The 20,966-nt window shown below is 44.3% G+C and overlaps 1 protein-coding gene across 2 annotated transcripts in view; it reads left to right on the top strand.

Annotated features, from left to right (window-relative positions):
- Window positions 1-20,966, top strand: part of GALNT13 (polypeptide N-acetylgalactosaminyltransferase 13) — a 1,141,430-nt gene that overhangs the window by 651,096 nt on the left and 469,368 nt on the right. For both annotated transcript variants that reach the window (XM_069225168.1, XM_069225167.1), the window contains exon 8: window positions 6,315-6,454. In XM_069225168.1, the coding sequence (XP_069081269.1) occupies window positions 6,315-6,454 (140 nt within the window). The remainder of the gene's footprint in view (window positions 1-6,314; window positions 6,455-20,966) is intronic.

Raw genomic sequence — 20,966 nt, 5'->3', positions numbered from 1 at the left:
AAGTAACAATAAGGGCCTGATTTAGACTTTGGCAGACATGTTACTCCATCACAATCATGACAGACTTCCCATCCCCTTATTATAAATGCATTATATCCTGCAGGCTCTTGTAATAAGGTGAACAGAGTATCATCACATTCATGACAGAGGACCTGTACATCAAACTCTAAATTAGGCTCTAAAACTAATTCAACCAAGTGGTTATCTGTACATAAAGTATGCTTATAACAAGCTCTAAACTAGACATTAAAAGTCATTATTATGACAATGAGGACATGGCCACATTTTGGCATCTCACAAAGGCAATAAGAGTTGGGATGATATTAAAAAAGTCCAGGCCAGCAGAACTCTTCATTTAGCATTCGTCTGCTTGGAACTATGCACTTTAAACAAAATATCTGAGAATGGACAGCCCAGTACAGTAACCAGCTAAGTGGACTCTTAACATGATACCAAAAGGGACCTGGAGAGCTGCTCCAAGTTGCAAACGTACTGAAAACCATAAACTGGACACCTATCTCTCACACTTCTTCATCTATCACACAATGCATCTTATACAACAATAACCACAACTCAGTGGTGCTCACAGACAAAATGAAAACACTTGCCAAAAAGGATAAAAATAAAGAAGACAGACTTCCAGACAAACATCCTACCTGTTACCCATGAAGGAACGCACTTCAACATACCAGGTAGGGGTAGTAAGCATTATATACATGTTGCAGTAAAAAACAAAGGTGACCATGATTATTGAGACACAAGCATACAACTAATGATACATTATGTGCTTTGTGGCCTTCATCTGTACCATGTGAATTTAAATTCTATCCATGCTTAATTTGTATAAATAAATATTTAAGTCTATGGGGTTAACGTTTTTCCCAAGAGTTTGCAGCTGAAGTCACCCCCGAATTGCCATGGTTGCTGCATACCAAGGCTACCTAGTTTTGATTTGTCTTCCTGACACTTTCTTCCACCACACAACACTTCCTGCCTCTTTACCTCGTTCTTGCGAGTTAGTTGTAAACTCTGCTTTTTCCATTTGTCACTGTCTTCCTACTTTTCTTTTTCTCCTCCTGTCTCAGTTCAAAGTCAGTTGTTAAAAACAAAAAGCACCTTTCCCCTAAAATAAGTGCTGTAGTCCATCACCAGAAATTAAGCACAGGGCACGATTAATAGAAAGCATATAGTTTAAAAGAATTGGGAACCTGCAAATTGAAAGCACTAAAGGTCATTCACTGAGGAAGCAAGCGCTCTGGCCCCTGTTGTAATCTCTCTGTGGACTTTCAACCATGCCCATGTCAGGTCCATCAGTTCCGTTGGTTCGTGGGCTTCCCTTTTAAAATTAGCTTGATATAATTTGTGAAGGGTATGTATACGTTATGCCTTTTTAGATGTTTAGCCCTCCTCACCAGCACCGGTAAACTATTGAAAACATACGAGGCCCCATGTTTTCCGCATGGCTGCTGGACTACCTTTTCTTTTTATTTCCTAGGCAGCGTGATCTCGCTGGGCAGTAGTCGAGTGCTTTGCATGACATTGACCCTGTTATATAGATAACTGCATAACTGCCGATATGTTTGACTGCGAGCGAACTTCTGTTTCCATTTGTGTGTTCCTTCACGTTAATGCTCATGGCGTGGCGCTTTAAATCGGTTCGCCTATGTAAAACTGTATTACTTTTCATTTTCAATTCATGTGGCAAGAAAAGTTTGGTCAATACTGATAGCTCTAAGTCAGACAAATTCAAGAACCATTGCATTGCAAATGCTTGTTTAAATTTAGCACAGAAGTTATGATCACAGGCATGAGGTCCCCAGTTATAATATAATAGCAGTGTGTCGAGCCACAGAAATAGATATATTTTTATTTCCGAAAATATGCACACATGCATGTCCTAAGCCATTATGCATGCAAGGCATTGAACCCACCACCTAATGAAATTGAGGCAGCCCATAAAATGCATTCTTCACTTTGGAAAAAGTGTTTGACCATTTAGGGAATCCACATGCATCACCACTGGAGTCAGCACTCCCAGGCGTAAGGAAACTAGAAATCTATCTCCTTCAACAGTTGTTCATAAAATGTGCAGTGCATAATGTAAAATATTGGGCCCCTGCTACAAAATGTGCTGAGGCCCCTCAGACTCTCATGAAATTACATAGGCCTTAAGCTGAGTAGGGGCTCCCTTGAGGATTGGGGCACCGCTGTGCCGAAGGGGCTGCAAGGGCCTGAATTACGCCCCTAAAATATGTGTAATGTACAGAAGTGTTCAGAATTCAAAACATTACCTGAAAGCTCACGGACATTCTATGCCCCTATGCAGAGCCTACGTGATGGCCTCGGACAGAAAATTGCACCCACAGGATATTTCATGGGCATTTACAATTCTACCAAACTCAGTGAAATTTGGGCAGTTTATCGTTTCTGAACCCTCACAGATTGATTCTTACAGCCCTGCCAAGTACACGCATCAGGAGTTAAACTAATGCATTTTAATACTGGTGTCCACATCACCACATTAAGATGCACATATAGCTCCCTGATACGCTGTGGGGGCCAATAGGCACATTAAAATTACCTTGTGTGCAGCACTGAAACTCTGCACTACCGCTCAGCCTGGGAAGGAATTAAACCAGCCTGTGCCAGGCCTTGAGAACTCGTTGTCATGGTGACACAGCATATATGTCGTTACATTGTATTGTTCCCATGCGCAAAAAACAGAATGTGCTCTGTCTGCCAGCCCCACCGGCCCCTCTGAGACCCATGTGGCTGCTGTATCTTCGTGAGTGGCGGCGGTTGCTAATTGGAGTGTTATGCTACAACCTGGTGCACCTCGTCCTCATGCCGCCCTCAATCTGTTTTGCACAATCTATAAATACATTTAAAAAAGTCATAAAGATACCTCCCACCTGAACAGAATCCATAGAATCGGTTTAGAGGGAGGCAATGCATAAAGAAAAACGATCGACTAAGGGCAGAAAACATTTACTTCCCAGTCTCCTCCACCTGACACTAGCATTCTCTCTCTAGGCAAAAGAGTCCAAGTCCTGTACTCAGGTGCCCACCCATGAGGCATATAGGTGGTCATTTTGACCTCAGTGGTCTTTTGAGAAGACCGCTGAGGGACCGCCGTGCTGAAGACCGCCAGTGGTGGCGGTTTTCCGCTCGGCGTATTATGACTGCTGGCAGCTCTCCGTCCTTTTTCGGATGGAGAGCCGCCAGCAGCCATACTGGCGGGCGGCGGGGAAGTGGAGGTTGCTCCACCTCCACCGCCACTTCAACAGAACACCGCCCACCGAATCACGTCCTGTGATTCGTCGTGGCGGTGTTCTGTTGTCGGTGTGGTGGCGGCAGAGCAGCCCCCATGGATCCCATCCCTTCCCGGAGGATCAACGGACCAGGTAAGTTGATCGTCCGTTAGGGGAGGGGCGTGGGGGGGTGTTGTGTGTTGCGTGGGTGCATGGGGGTGTGCATGTATGTAGAGGGGGTGTGTGAGTGCGTGTATGCTTGCGGGGGTGCTGTGTGTTTGGAAATGAGTGCGTGTATGTCTGTAGGTATGTCTGTATGGATGTGTGCGTGTAAGTCTGAATGTGGGTGTGCGTGTATGACTGTGTGTGTGGCTGTTGGCATGTATGTTGGTGTGTGTGCGTGTATGTGTGTTGGTGGTGCCTGCGTGTGTGTCGGGTGTGTCTGTGTAATGTGATGTTGGGGGTAGGGGTGGGGAGGGGGTCCTGCCACCTTTGGGGGGTGGGAGGGCTGGTGGGGGGTGTAGGGGAAGGACTCGGTGGGGGTGGGGGGTGAGGGAGACCCCTATCAGTGCCAGGGAAGGAATTCCCTGGCACTGATAGTGCTTACTGCCATGGATTTCATGGCGGTTCCAAACCGAGTGAAATCCATGGCGGTCAGCCGGGTCAAAATACCGCTGGCGGTATTGTGACGACCGCCGGGCTGGAGACCCAGGTCTCCAGCCCAGCTGTCATCTCCGCCCTGGCGGGAGGAACGGAGAAGTGGCGGATGACCATGGCGGTAACCGCCATGGTCATAATTGCAAAAAATTTACCGCCAGCCTGTTGGCGGTCTTACCGCCGCTTCTCCGCCGTCCGCCAGGGTCGTAATGACCCCCATAATGTCTTCTAGAAAAGAAAGAACCCAAGAGGAGGGAAAGAGACTGCTCAGCTTATCTACAAACCATTGTCCACCCATCTGATGAAAACCACTTTCAGTGGGAGCATCTCGATATATGCAAGTACTTTTTCTTTTGCTGAGGAAAGCAACATGTATTTACCCAAAGCATTTATTAATTCCCACTTGTATACATAGTTAACACACCAGCATCTTAAAAGCAGTTCCCTGGCATTCATCTACTCCATATCTGCTCCCTTGCAAGTGTTAACAGCATCTCTGTACATTCATAAAAACTACTAACAAGGAGTAAAATGAAGGATACCAGATAAGTACACCCCGCAGCCTGAGAAAGAAACATATAATCGTGCTAGCTCGTGCGCTGTTTTCCTCAGTCTCTCTTACTCTAAAGAACACAGACTGCTTTTATGTTGATATGCGGCAAACACCATCCCCACTGGAACTGCCCCTCGCAAACACACGCACACACAAACATACATAAAAGTCAGGGCGGCTCCTTCGCAATAGCGAAGGAGCATCGCCCTCCTGGCTAAGCCAGCAGCTGAAAAATAAAATTATAGTATACTATTGTTTTATTTTTCAGCTGCTGGCTCAGCAAGCAGCATGTGCAGGGAGGGGAGGGTTCGACCATGGGAGGGGTGAGAAAGGAGGGGGAGTGGAGTGCATTTAAGTGCGCATGAGTGTTTAGCCAGCCTCGTATGTGTGTTTGGCCAGCTGTCTTAGACTGGCCAAACACACATGCGCACTTGGGTTTCTCCAACCCAGCTGTGTTACGAAGCCGGGTTGGAAAAACTGCACAGACTCCCATGAAGTATCTGAGTGACAGACCAAGTGGCTCAGACCAATTCTGACGCCACTCCCAAGCTAGAGGTTTAGCATGAGAAGCAGGCCAGGATTGCAAGAGGAGCTTGTCCTGGTGTCCCAGGGACTGCAGGGACACCAACACCATTGAGAGGTAACAGGAACGAAGTGGCCCGTGTCGGAAATTCAACCCCACCCATATGCCCATCCCCGCACCCACCCTTCCCCTTGAGATTTGTGGCAGCCGCTGCTGATAAAAGTACCTCTCGAACACACACTACAAATGAATACAAACACACTCATCCCAACATATATTCAAATGCAGCTTTCTAACCTTACTCACCCTTCTCTCCACGATTAACAGTATTTTGCACAACGTGCAGTGTTTTTTCCCCGATTCTATTAAATAGGTGCAATCTTGTGTAACAAACAAGTGCATGTCCACTCAGTGCCATACGTGTACCCGTGTACCCGTATCTCTGACAGGTTCTGGCTCAGAAACAATGTGTCCTGGTTACAAAATCAATACTGATTTATAGTTTACTGCTGGTAGTCTTTTTGAAATCACATTAATTTCTACCACACCGATCAAATTTGGTCTCCTTGGGCTTTGTAAGGTGGAAATATGTAATAGGCCATGGAACTTTTGAATTTTATAGAGTAGACCTATTTATGGAAAATATTTGTGAACTGTTTCATTGCTTTTACCTTTTCCTTATCTGTGCTTTTATGATTGTTTGTTAACAATCGAATAAAGTGTATTGATTGATTGAATGGAAGGTCATAATCTTTTTTTGATGACCAAGGATGCAGTGATTGTTTACACAAATGTCCGGCAACCCCAAAACCTATTTATCTGCAAGTTTGGAAATAAGAGTTTACTATTCTTGGGACCTATTACTTATCATCTAAGTCATTAATTAATTTATTTGGAATAAATGAAACCACAGTGAAAAGCTAGTTAATTAAAATCTAATGGGAGTGCGGTCACTCATGTCATGAAATATTAGAGGCTTTGAAATCACTCCATGGAAATATGGGTAATTGAAATGAAGCACATTCATTTATTTTCCATTTAATATGACATTTCTCCTACTAAATTAATAGGATAAACAGCATGGGTGACTCATTTTTTGCAAACGGACTGTGATGTTCTACGGAAAAATACAGTAGGGATATTTTTCAGTAGAGTTGAAATGAAGAAAAAGAATGGTACTAGGACTATGAATGTACAACCAGTTCCATTTCACCTCCACCTAGTTGAGCTGCAATTGGAGGTGGAAAAGAATGATAAAGCAGTAATCAATGAAAAGACTCATGGTGGAGTAAAGATTGATACATTCAAGTATTTCTTTTTACAATTCCAGGTGTTGTTAAAGTGGATTATGGCGATGTCTCCGCCAGGAAAGCCCTGAGAGAAAAACTGCAATGTAAACCCTTTTCCTGGTACCTCGAAAATATCTATCCAGACTCTCAGATCCCAAGGCGTTACTACTCACTGGGTGAGGTACTGTACGCACATCTTTACTATATTATAACTAGGGTAACATTGGATAATTACCTGCTGTTACTTCTTAAAGCATTGTTATCGGTTCTTTAGATTTATTTGTGATCTCGATATTTGTTGTTACCGTGCTGTTCGGAGACAAAACATTTACATTGCCCCCTCCCTTCATTGAATTTTCGAGACATAGAAACCTAGGGGCAAATCATTATTTCACGCTAAAGCACGTACCTCAGCACCATAGTTTAAGGGTGCCTGCATTGCAGGCAGGATTGTTTTGGGGCACCTTCTCACACAAAAACAATCCTCAGAGGCCTTTTCCTCTTTCTAAGTTTCTATGCAGCACACCTAAAAAGAGGAAACAACTAGGAGAAATAAAGATACTTCTCCTCATTGCACCTCCACTGGGAAGGCACAGCATTTTTACGTATTTTGATGCATTCCCAGGTTAACCAGTGTTGGTAAACCTGGGAATGCTCCCAAATCATGGGTGGATGCATAGGAGCACCCATGCTCCACCCATGGAACACCTCCCTGGGGCAGAGTATTGTAAGGCAGTGATTTACACTGCCTTGCATTACTCCAGATTTATCAAGTCACTCAGGGCCACGTCTTGCATGGCTTAGTAAATCTCACCTAGGTTTTGCATCTCCCTTGAGTCACCTTGCGTGGTGGAAGGGTGATACAAAACCCTAGATAAAGATATTCCCCATTGTAGAGGAATAGTGGTTTTATGTTTTCAGTTGCATGGAGCTAAGAAAGACATTTGTACTGTAAACTCATACAAACAAATTTAAACATGCTTCTGAAAGGCTATTTAATAGAACCAAATGATTTGAGAAGAGTTTTATGCTATCTTATTTAATACAACAAAATGTTTCCAGAAGAGCTAAAACGCAAAGTGAATACTGCAAGTTTTGCTTAGACACAGTTTTTTTGGCCACTTTCGCTCCCATGGGAAATGTTGTTTCCTTCAGCTTAAACAATAAATGACATAAAAGTAGAACGCTTTTTAGAAAGGTGTTTTTGTTGGTTAGGGGTACACCTGATCAATAATTTTTAAAAGAGAAACATTTTAAAAAATTGCTGAGGGAGTTTTAAAGGCTTACCACTTTTGTATATTGCTGCAGTTTGGGATCTACAAATTCTTTATGAATCTAGACATAAAAAAAACCACAAAGACATCAGATTAGATGAGGGAGTCTTTTGTTACATCAGTCCTTTTTGCAACTGCAATTCCAAATTTGGAATAGTGAATCTGAGAGCTTCGATTGGGGGCTGCTGAATAGAAATTATTTTGTGGCAGCCATTTCTAGAAGTGCGAGCATAGATGACACATCATGCAGACAAAAATTCAAAGGTCATACAAGGGGATGGTGTGGATACCCACTCCCCCCCCCTACTGCATACCAACATAACAAGATCATGAAGCCCCCCCTTAAGAAAAACACCATTTTAGAAGAGCTAAGGTCTTGGCAGTACCTTTTTTGGAACCACTGTTCACAGACACCTGAAAAGGCCATGGGGGGCTGCATTAACAGGAACAGTCCCACAATCATGAGAAGATGCAGAAGGTGTCGGGCATCCATGGATCATGGTACGATGAATCCAGGGGAATCTTCATGAACGGGTACTGCCAACCCCAAGCAAGGTTCATCAACCCATGCATCACCTGAGGAGGAAGTGTGGAAATGAATGAAACTGCATGGCCCACAAAATGAAGCCACTCCAAGGTTTGTGGTAACTGAGCATGAGGCTTGCTCTGGATTTGGGGTCCCAAATCGGAATCCACAAGTACCAAAAATATTTTATAAAATATATATATTTTAAAAGCATGGTGTTGCCAAAGGCAGTGTGCATCAGTCGTTTGCTACTTGCAGCTTGTTGATATACTGTGTTGGGTTGGGCAGGGGCTCTGCACAACAGACGTTGGTCACCAGCAATGGAGTAGGCTGCCGTATGGCCAACCACCAATTCACAAAGTCAAAGGCTGTGCTCTGTGGTGGTTAGCTGTTGTTTGCATCACGTTTTACCTGGGCTCTGATGGTTGATCATTTGCAGCAGTTTGAGTGCAGGAACTGAGTGGAGGCCAGGCCCTAGAGGCAACCCTAGCTGGACACAGGCAAAGAACTTACACTGCAGAAGTTGGGGGCTTGCAGTGAGTGAGGTACGCTGACTAGCTTACGGTCAGAGGATAGGCCTTGCAGCCAACCCATGCTGCTTGCAGGAAACAGTGAGCAGTGTCTCTTGACTGTCCTCAGAGGTTTGGATTCCAGATAAGGCTGGAGACTGTACCCTGCAGACAACTCTCCCCTTCCATGTCCTTTACTCACATGCATTGGAATTTGGCTGTTGGCAGTGGGACAATCATGTGACCTGACTTGAGACCAAGGCCTCTGGGCAACCCTCGCTGCGCTTGGCCAAAGAATATGTAAAAGGAGGTTTGGCCACTGTTAGAAACTGGGTCTCTAGTTTGCAGAAGTATTCACCCTGTCCTAGTAGGGATCACAATCCTAGGCAGGATAAGTCAGATACACACCCTGTTTTAACCTGTGCTCTCTCTATCTGGTTTCACAGAGCAGTCAGGCTTAACTTAAGGGGCAATGTGTTCAGTATTTGTGCAACACTTAATACAGTATTATAGTAAAAACACCACAAAAAGGACTCCACCCCGTTTTAGAACAAGTGAGAATATTTATCTGAGTAAAGCAAGAACAAAATGACAAAATTCCAATAAGTAGAACTCAAGATATGATTTTTTAAAAAATGAACTGCGATGAGTGCTTAAAAGTCAATAACGCTAAAATGTTAATTGGGGTAGCTCTAGACCTGTGTAAATCCAAAGTTCTGGCTAACCAGGATGGAGGGGAGGTGGTTACAGGACCCATGCAGGGCCCACTGAAAAATTACCTTGGATGGAGCAGGCATCAGCATTGAAGACTCAATCCATCAGTTCTGATCCGAGGAGTTGAGTCTCTGTCAGTGTCGAACCTCTTTCAATGAAGGCAATGCGTAGTTGTTGAGTCGCATATCAATGTCTTCAGATTGGTCCCTCGTCATCGTCAAATCAGCACTGCATTGGTTCCAAGTGGCACAATGTCCTCAATGCATCACTTTTTGGAAAAAAAACACTCTGAAGGCCCAGGATGGGATTCACACCTCTTGGCAGCTGAAGCAGTGTGGAGGGAAGTCTTATTTGGCCCTCAGACGTCCTGATTAGGAAGCAAGCCAGCACGTCCTTGGACTCCCTTGGTTCTGGGGATGAGGAGATGCAGGACTAGTCATTTTCATGCTCAGGAAAGGAGGGCAGCATGCGGCAGGACAGGCACAGTGAAGCAGGAGTCCAGCAAGGTCCAGCAGAGTTCCAGCAGAGTCACAGTCCTTTCAGTAGCACAGCAGTTCTTCTTCCTGCCAGAGTATCCTCAGGTCCAGAAGTGTACTGATTTGGTGGGGTCATAAGTTCAGTTATTTCACCCAGTGCCTTTGAAGTGGGGTGGCTTGAAAATGAGGCTTTGAAGTGCACACAAGTCCTCCCTTCCCTGTCCTGGCTCCAGACATACTACATGTTTGTTATGCAGCTCTTTGTGTGCCAGGCCCTAGAGGCAACCCTAGCTGCACACAGGCAAAGAACTTACACTGCAGAAGTTGGGGGCTTGCAGTGAGTGAGGTACGCTGACTAGCCTACGGTCAGAGGATAGGCCTTGCAGCCAACCCCTGCTGCTTACAGGAAACAGTGAGCAGTATCTCTTGACTGTCCTCAGAGGTTTGGGTGCCAGATAAGGCTGGAGACTGTACCCTGCAGCCAACTCTCCCATTCCATGTCCTTTATTCACATGCCTTGGAATTTGGCTGTTGACAGTGGGACGAGCATGTGACCTGACTTGAGACCAAGGCCTCTGGGCAACCCTCACTGCGCTTGGCCAAAGAATATGTAAAAGGAGGTTTGGCCACTGTTAAAAACTGGGTCTCTAGTTTGCAGAGGTATTCACCCTGTCCTAGTAGGGATCACAATCCTCGGAAGGATGAGTCAGATACACACCCTATTTTAACCTGTGCTCTCTCTCTGGTTTCACAGAGCAGTCAGGCTTAAATTAAGGGGCAATGTGTAAAGTATTTGTGCAACACTTAATACAGTATTATAGTGAAAACACCACAAAAAGGACTCCACCCCGATTTAGAACAAAAGAGAATATTTACCTGAGTAAAGCAAGAACAAAATGACAAAATTCCAATAAGTAGAACTCAAGATATGATTTTTTAAAGAATGAACTGCAATGAGTGTTTAAAAGTCAATAACGCTAAAATGTTAATTGGGGTAGTTCTAGACCTGTGTAAATCCAAAGTTCTGGCTAACCAAGATGGAGGGGAGGTGGTTACAGGACCCATGCAGGGCCCACTGAAAAATTACCTTGGATGGAGCAGACATCAGCATTGAAGACTCGATCCATCAGTTCTGATCCGAGCAGTTGAGTCTCTGTCAGTGTCAAACCTCTTTCCATGAAAGCAATGCGTAGTTGTTGAATCGCATAGCAATGTCTTCAGACTGGTCCTGCATTATCGTCAAATCAGTACTTCATTGGTTCCAAGTGGCACAATGTCCTCAATGCATCACTTTTTGGAAAAAAACACTCTGAAGGCCCAGGATGGGGTTCGCACCTCTTGGCAGCTGAAGCAGTGTGGAGGGAAGTCTTTTTTGGCTCTCAGACTTCCTGATTAGGAAGCAAGCCAGCAAGTCCTTGGACTCCCTTGGTTCTGGGGATGAGGAGATGCAGGACTAGTCATTTTCATGCCCAGGAAAGGAAGGCAGCAGGCGGCAGGACAGGCACAGTGAAGCAGGAGTCCAGCAAGGTCCAGCAGAGTTCCAGCAGAGTTGCAGTCCTTTTAGTAGCACTGCAGTTCTTCTTCCTGCCAGGGTATCCTCAGGTCTAGAAGTGTACTGATTTGGTGGGGTCAGAAGTTCAGTTATTTTACTCAGTGCCTTTGAAGTGGGGTGGCTTGAAAATGGGGCTTTGAAGTACACACAAGTCCTCCCTTCCCTGTCCTGGCTGCAGACACACTACAGGTTTGTTATGCATCTCTTTGTGTGGGGACAGGCACAGCTCTATTCAGGTACAGATGTCAGCTCCTCCCTCCCATCCAGCTCAGAAAAGAACTTCCGCCTGGTGATGGGCCATCGGGATGTTGTAAATGGCATACCTCAGCTCTCTTTGTGTGTGACTGTCTAGAGGGAATGCACAAAGCCCAGTTGTCATCCAGCCCAGTTATGCATTGGAGGCAGGCAGCATGTACACAGAGCTTGCTTAAGAGCAGAAAAATGCCAACTTTCTAAAAGTGGCATTTTAAAATTTGTAATCATAAAAATAACTTTACCATTAAAGAGGATTTATTATTACAAGTCCATAGTTACCAAACATGACTATCCTGCTCCTTCTCAATCAGAAGTTACACTTAGTAAATGTGTTAAGAATCCACAGTGCTGTCCAATAAGCGGGGAGGCCTCACAGTACTGAAAAACAAACTTCTTTTTTTCAGTACCAGGACAGATAAAACTAAGTAGCGCATGTCCTGCCTTCTACTTACACAGCATTCTGCCTATGGGCTACCTAGGGCATACCTTAGGGTTGTCTTATGTCTAATACAAGGGGAGTTTAAGGCTTGCCAAAGGGTTTTAAATGCCAGGTTAACATAGCAGTGAAACTGCACACAGGCTCTGCAGTGGCAGGCTTAAGACATGTTTAAAGGGTTACTTAAGTGGATGGCACAATCAGTTCTGTAGGCCCAGTAGTAGCATTTAATTTAGAGGCCTTGGGCACAAATAGTGCACTTTACTAGAGACTTACAAGTAACCTCAATATACCAATTGTGGATACACCAGTGTACAATGTTTTAGAGGAATGAGCACATGCACTTTAGCACTGGTGAGAAGTGGTAATGTGCCCAGATCCCTAGGCTAACAAAAGCAGATCAGTAAAAATGAGGCAAAGCAGGCCATGACTACTTGGCTTCAGTACATTGATGGTGGCCATGTCCTAACCTCAGCTGTGCACAGCCAAAGGCCCTGCACAGCACTGGTTGGCTGCAGGTGGTGAGTTGGCTGCAGGACATAATTGGAGGTCAGACCGTGTGGCCAAATCCTGCTTTGTAATCCCTCTAACTCACTTCCTCACCTTCACGCCAATATTGAGCCCTCAGTCTGAGTATTTTCCAGTTTTTAATTTATCTTCTCTCTATATTCCTCTATATCTCCTCCTTCCTGTTCTTCCTGTCCAGAAGTCTTAGCAAAGAAGGAAAACATTGTGGATCCCCAAAAGAGAAAAGCACAGCAAGCTGTGGAGCTTCCATATGGCAATGAGTTTAATGATTTGCAAAAACAAAATCAAGAACTATTTGTATTTTCAACACTTCTGCAGGAGTACACAAAGTTCTGTTGTTCCTCTGAATTACTAGGAAATAGGCCAGGGTATATCTAGCACATCCTAGAACAGCATTTCCAGTTCCTAGTACCAGGAATCCCATATAATATGATAAGATTAAATTGTACTACTACTGGTATGCTATTTTAATTGCATTTAGGTAAATACTACCATCAAACAAAATGTCACAATTCATTCTAACAAAGTTTCTAAAAATGAATGAGCTTCAAGGAAGTCATTTGTGGATTTGTGGTACTCGGAAACAACGTACTACCTCTGTGGTTGTGTGAGCGCCAAGGGTACGGGAAAAGACTCACGGTACCATAACATTGTTTCTATTGGAGGAGCTGCAGAGGTTGCATGAATCCTGAAACTGTAGATAAAGAATGGATAATCTAATTGGTTACCCAATTCACGCTAACAAAAAATAAGTCAATAGCCTGTAGAATAAAGAAGCCCACCCTTTGGAGGAGACCATTTCTAATTTCTAGCCAGAGGCTGAAAGATGGAAGCCTCTGGTGTGACCACAATGCCAGGACAACCAATTGGACAGAACCAACAAGCAGCAGAAACAAGTCTAGGCCAGTAATCTACTGTGGTACACAAAAAGATGATCCATTGGAAATGGAAGCAACTTATAAGGGTGGAAGAACAAGTGATTCTCTACAAGTGTGGAAATGTTTTCTAACCCCAGACAAGAGAAGGAAGTAAACACATGAAAGATGACATGAAATTTGTGTGACCCGTTTCCTCAGTGTGGACATCCTGGCATGAACTTTTTTGGCACAGTGAAGTGCTGAAACACCCATGGGTCCTGCACCAGAACATGTAATCCTGAGCAGAAATAAAAAAGCAATCACAGTATATATTATGGAGGGGGAAACAGTTTCATTAGAAGTACTTAACGCTGTGGGTGAAAAAGAAGACCCAACGTTATAGATGATCTCCACATTCTGCAGTAAAGGTAAGAAAAGTATTTCTTCTGGACAAATTAGCAATATGGTCAAAAATATATTGTGCATCTAAAACAAAATACCACAAAGATGTCTTTACAAGTTTTAACAAATGATGAACACAAAAACCGTTTACCAAAATGAAAGTTAAAAATGCAAAATTAAGTATAGAATGTAGAAAAAACAAAAAGTGTAACATAAGAATAAAAAGTGAACACAAATGGGTTGCACTATAAGAACCCTGAACAAAAATTACTAAAACAAAATGACAGGGAATTGCCCACCCATGGTGGATTGCCTGCAGTGCCTGGCAGAAGTCCTGGCCCTTTGTCTGTAGATTACTGTCCATGGCCAAAGGCTATGCATATTGGGGATTTGTCACTTGAGATGGTTTGGCCATTTGTGTGGGTTTGGTACTTGAGGCATGTCTAGAGGCCAGGCCCTGCGGCCAGTCTGCCTTCGTCTGGCCAAAGGTCCTTCCCTAGCAGGGTTGGCTGGCTGAATTTGACTAGGTGTAGGGCCTGGCGGTAGATGGCCTTACCTAGCAGGTGTTGCACATTTGCGTCAGGTTAGGCTCTGAAAAAGGATCCCTGCTGAGCACGGCTAGGGCCATTAACAGTGAGGGTTGGATGCCTGGCTCGGCTTGGGCACAGGGCTTGGCTGTAGTCATGGATCTGTGGACCCCCAGTGGTGCTTGGCCTTACACAGCAAGGCCAGGCGCTGCTTTTAACCCCATGCAGTGTACGGTCAAAGATCTCGTACAATGGGCTGTTGGCCTCTCTTTAGCCAACCCTCTGCTGTGCACAGCCGAAGGTCAAGCACAATGTGGGGTTATCTATCTGCCAGTGGTTAGGCATAGGGCCTGACAAGAGTACTGGCTCTGCTGTCAAGATGTAGAAACAGCTGTTTAACCCATGACAAGTATGTTGAATACTCTAGAATTAACACATGAAAAACATGCAATGTGAAGTGTGAAACTAGGCTTGAAACATACTGAAAATAATTTCAGCAGTAAGAGTTCTAGAGCCTTAACATCTTCCGGCCTGTCTGATGACTGGAGTAGGTGACAAAGGAAAAAAAATAAACACCGACTGAAGTAACCTGCCTCTTAACGCATGCAACAATACACACTAGCATAAGCCTTTAAATGGCGCCAAGTTCCCTCAATGAGCAACTTCTCCGCCCTCAAAACAGCCATGCGCAAACACCACCAACTCATCCAGACCACCACACAGAACGCATAGACAACAACACACACAACAGCAAGGAACTCTTTGTCATCGTCAAAGAACTCACCAAACCTAAATCCAGCACCATCGACCCTCCACACTCCCAAAGCCTCTGCAACTCCCTCTCCAACTACTTTCACCGCTAAATCCCAGACATACACAACAGCTTCACAGCATCAGCACCCTCCATCACCACCACCGACACAACCAACACCACAACACCATCCCGCACCAACCAACTACACACCTGGACCCCCACCAATGACAAAGAAATCGGCAAAACCATGAGCTCCATCCACTCAGGCTCCCCAACAGACCCATCCCACTACCACATTTTCAACAAGGCCAGCCAAATCATCGCTCCCCAGCTCCGTGCCGTCATCAACAGTTCCTTCGACACCGCAACCTTCCCAGACGTTTGGAAGCACGCCGAAGTCAACACTCTTCTCAAAAAACCCAAAGCAGACCCTTAAGACCTCACAAACTACCGTCCCATTTCTCTTCTCCCCTTCCCCGCAAAGGTCGATGAGAAGATAGTAAACGCTCAACTGTCTCACTTCGTAGAAAAAAAAAAACATACTCGACGCCTCCTAGTCTGGATTCCGTAAGAACCACAGCACTGAGACGGCCCTCATCGCCTGCACAGACGACATCAGGACCAGAGTGGACAAGGGCGAGACCGTCGCCCTCATCCTCCTAGATCTCTGCAGCTTTCGACACTGTATGCCACCAAACCCTCCGCGCACGCCTTTTTGACGCCGGAATTCGCCACAAGGCCCTGGACTGGCTCACCTCCTTCCTGGCCAAAAGAACCCAAAGAGTTTGCCTCCCTCCTTTCCGGTCTACAGCCACCAAGATCATCTGTGGGGTCCCCCAAGGATCCTCCCTCAGCCCCACCCTCTTCAACATCTACATGGCTCCTCTCCTCTCCGCCCTCATGCATCACCATCATCTCATACGCAGATGACACCCAGCTCATCATCTCCCTCACCAGGAACCCATCCACCGCCAAGATTAACCTGCACGCCGGACTCCGCAAGCCACCTCAAATTAAATTCGAACAAAACAGAGATCATCATCTTCGGCCCCAACAAGACAGCATGGAACGACTCCTGGTGGCCCACCACCCTCGGACCGCCCCCACCACCCACACACGCAACCTTGACATCGTTCTAGACTCATCTCTCTCCATGACCTAGCAAATCAACGCCATATCATCCTCCTGCTTCAACACCCTTCGCATGCTACGCAAGACTTTCAAATGGATTCCTTTAGAAACAAGAAGAACAGTCACCCACACCCTCTTCAGCAGCAGACTGGACTACGACAATGCTCGCTACTCAGGGAGCACAGCCAAGCTTCAAAGAAAACTCCAGAGAATTCAGAACGCAGCCGCACATCTCATCCTCAACCTCCCTCACCACAAACACATATCCACCCCCTCAGATCCCTACACTGGCTGCCCATAAACAAAAGGATCATTTTCAAAGTCCTCGTCTACGCTCACAAAGCCCTCCACAACACTGGACCAGCCTACCTCAACAAATGAGTAAACTTCCACATACCAACTCAACAGCTCCACTCCGGTGACCTCGCCCTCGCTACAGTCCTCTGCATCCAACGCACCACCTCCGGCGGCAGATCCTTCTTCCACCTCGCTGCCAAGACCTGGAACTCCCTCTCCACCAACCTACGCAAGACCCAGGACTTCCTAACCTTCAGAAAGCACCTTAAAACATGGCTTTTTTAACAGTAACCGGCAACCCTCCCCCCCACAGCGCCTTGAGACCTTAACGGGTGAGTAGTGCGCTTAAGAAATTATTTGATTTGATTTGATTTGATTTGATGAAAAAGTCTGCATTCTAGAAAGTCAGCATGGTTTGAAGTCTAATACAAGGCTGGTTTAAAATTTCACAAGAGACATCTGCTCTTTCCTGTCTTATATCCAGAGAAACAAATTGGAGCTAATCCCAGGTGTAACCCCGAGGAAAAAGCTTTATGGAAGTGTCTGAAAAGTGGGCTGCTTCAAGATGTAGCAGAGTAGTCAAAATCCCCTTTAGAAAGTGAACTGAAAACTCAATTTTCACTTTTTAGTGTAACAATCACGACTCTGGTAAACACGTACTACAGCTCAAGAAGTAGAAACAGCAGTTTAATCCAGGGAAGATTATGTGGAATTTAGTTTTAGTAATATGTGAAACATGAATCATGAATCCATAAAAGTAGCCTAGTGCTAGGTATGCGGAAGAGGTGAGATCCATCTTTAGAAACTGGTCTGGAAACTCAATGTACCCCGTACTCTTCCACTGAATATGTCTGCAATATACAAAGACTACTTTTCAAGAAGTAGAAAAAAGTAGTTTACCCATGGGAAAAGCATGTGTAATACTCCATTAGGAACATGTGAAAACATGCACATTAAGGCCCTGATTACGACCTTGGCGGATAGGCAACTCCGTCACAAAAGTGATGGATATCCCCTCCTCTGTATTACGAGTTCCATTATATCCTATGGAACTTGTAAAACGGTGGGTGGGATATCCATCACTTTTGTGACTGAGTAGTCATCATCTAAGTATGAAACTAGGCCTGAAAAGTACTTAAACTTGTTTAACCAGTAAAAAGCTATAGAGCCTTAACATTTTCTGGTCTGCCTGAGGACTTGAGTAGGTGAGAAAGGAAACTGCATCTGAATCAGCTTGCACCTGCTTCCTAACATATCTGACTGAAAACTCATAATAACACAGAGCAGATCAGCACATGGTTTAAGGTAAGAAAGTGTACATTCTTGAAAGTTAGTCTTGTTTGTAGGTGTGTGTCAGGGAACTCCAACATATTACATATAGAGACATCTTTACACTCATCTTTTTCATTCTGAATGAGGAATTGGAGCTCAATGCACGGGAATCCTTGAGAGGACCCTCATAAAGAGTGAAAATAGTGGGCTATTGAAAGTCGAAGTGGTGGTGGCATTCAGAGTGGTGGTATTAAGATTAACAAAGTGGACCGAAAACTTACTTTACACCTTACTCATCTCCTGTTCATGACTAAGGTAAAAAAGTACTACATCTGAGGAAGTAGAAACAGCAGTTTCACCACAGGAAAGATTTATGGAATACTCTGCTAGTAACATGGGAAAACATGGGTTTGCTAAAAGAGTCTTTGGTATTCTTGACAATGATGTAAAACAGGGGCAGTTGCCGTTCAGTGGCAGAACGTTCTAGACAATGCTGTTCTATTTTAGGCTACAAATGGTGCCACCTTTTCATCTCAATCTTTCGGAGTCTTTTTACTTGTCTGTCAAGGGTAAAAAACACAGTAGATGGTGAGCAGTATCAATTCTAAGTAGTTCTGTGGTTAGATATTTCAGTCACTACAACACAGAAATAATGCATAAGTACAAATTGGCCATATTCTCCAAAAATCTATCTCAATCTGTCTCAAGTGTGTGCTTCTATCCAGTAGTAAATATCATGTGCAAGCATTTACACATTGTTCGACCTGTCAGCCTCAAAGTGGTCCACTCCCAAATGTTTTGCCTTCACATCCTTCTGTGCAGAATTTGTTTTTTGGGTTTAGGACTCTGTGCACTTTATCACTGCTAAGCAAGTGCTAAACTGCCTGTGCTCGCTCCTTTAAAAATAGTAAAATTGGCTTATGCCTGATTGGCATATTAACGATACGTACAGATTCCTAGTAAAGTGGTATACCATATAACCAGGGCCTGTAATTTAAATGCTACTAGTGAACCTGCAGCACCTGTTTTGCCACTCCCTTAACTATCCCCTCGAAACATGTCCCAGGTCTGCCACTGCAGCCTGAAAAAGTTTTAAACTGCCAATTCAGTTTGGCAATATTAATATTGCTTGTGAACAGGTTATAATCTCATGTTTGGTTTCTGAGAATTTGCAATTAAAAAATCCACTTTAATGGTAAAGTCAGATTTTAAGTTACAATTTTGACTTTTAGAATCTTGACATTTCCTGGCCTAACTAAGTAGTCCCTCCAGCCTCTTCCTGGGTCATCTGGAAGTTGGACTGAGTTTAGTCCTCCCAGTGAGCTGCACAATAAAGTAACTAGGTGTGACTGGATGGCCCATCAACTGGTAGGATGTGGGGGACAGTGCTGAGCACAGTCCTACTTGCAATTGAATAGGCTGTGTTCCGCCTTCATACAAAGGACTTGTCACCTCTGCATTGTTCATGCAGCCAGCTTGGATCTAGGGCAGGGGAACTTCAAATAGAATTATCTTGAAACTTCTACTTCAAAGGGGACACCAAGTATAAATATAGGAGTCTTAGGCTCACTCTTCATTTCACTTTCTGGACCTTCTGAAGGTCTCTCAGAAGACTGTCTACTGCTGTGGCCTGGGGTGTACTTTAGGAGACTGCCTTGCTGCACCCGGAATGACTGTTTGCTGCCTGAAGACTGCCTTCTACCCTTGGAGGCCTTCCCTGCTGTTTGAGCCTTGTTCTACTGCTGAACCCTGTACTACCAGAGTGACTCCAAAGGGCTAGTTCACCATCCTCCTGATCAGAGTTTCAGGGACAGAAAAGGTCCCAACCATCTCAAATCTCTTCTTGAGTCCTAACCCACCATGTGGTACCCCCTCTAGTCCTGGACCCTTATTTGTGGTGTTAAATTTTCCCAGATAGCCAAATCCAAAACTTGGGACTTAAAACTTTTTTGGCTAAAACTTGCTCTGAGAACTGGGACCAACCTGTTAATCTGTCTGCCCAAGGTGCATCACCAGTTGACCTGACTTTGTGGCAGCTCCCACTACATTCTACTCCACAGTAGCAATTCATGTTCATCCAACCTTTTGCCAAAGGGGTATTCGGCCTCATGGAACTCTTGTCAACTACAGCCACCAGCCTCATCACGTTAGAGATTTTCAACTTTGCAAAAAGTGGCTAAGTCTGAACACAAAAATGTTCACAGTGACTTCGTCCAGCACCTCTCTGATGACAATGCTCCCTCCACGAACACTGTCTTCAGTCTTGCTGCACTCAATCTTCTCAGAACATTTTCTTCAGAAATTGTTCTAAGTCCAAACATAAAAGTCAACCTGACCTAATATACTCTTTGTATCCAACCCATGCTCCATTGGGGTTGGCGATAATTTTTTACTTGGACCCAGTTTCACATGACTAGATGTCCACAGTTGGTGCTTTGGTATTTTAGATGCTACTTTTCGCCTTAAATTGTATATGTTCATAAGATCTGGGGCAAGTGGTGGTACTATCATGGGTTGGATATGGGACATTTTAGATGTATATTAGGATGGTATCTACTATGTAGATGTGTAGAACTGGGCATATTGTATGTCGAAAATGTTTACAAATTTAAAACTCTACTACTAATTGTCATTTTGGTGTCAAATAATTTATTAGATTTGCTCTATCTTCCTAAATTCATGTTGGATTTTACTTGAGTTTTGTTTTCGCTTTTTTACTGTTTGTTTGTTGAATAACTACTTTACACATTGCCTCTAAGTTAAGCCTAACTGCTTTGTGCCAATTTACCAGAGGGTTAAGCACAGGTTAATTTAGTGACTTTTATGGTTCACTCTAAGAAGGCGTGTGGTGTTGCTTGAGCAGAGTTAACAACCCACTGAACCATCAACCCAGTTTCTCATACACATGAAACACATTTACCCATCCCACAATGAAAATAGATTCCCTCCTGCCATTAGCAAGTCTTAACAGAGTGGGAGTTAGCCAACCATAAAACGGTTTATGAATGCCCACAAAAATGTGGGTCTTTAACAACTTTGCTTGGCTTTCACACATGTTACCATTCCACACTGATACTATATTATGTGTGATTAATTTGTTTATGTATATAAATTCAAGTTTAGTGAATTTAAGCATTAATCTATATCAGTAAATTGAACCATTTCCCCACCTACAGTGAAAAT

This window comes from Pleurodeles waltl, chromosome 3_1, assembly GCF_031143425.1.
Source record: "Pleurodeles waltl isolate 20211129_DDA chromosome 3_1, aPleWal1.hap1.20221129, whole genome shotgun sequence".
NCBI lineage: Eukaryota > Metazoa > Chordata > Amphibia > Caudata > Salamandridae > Pleurodeles > Pleurodeles waltl.
This window is presented reverse-complemented; position numbering and strand designations above follow the sequence as displayed.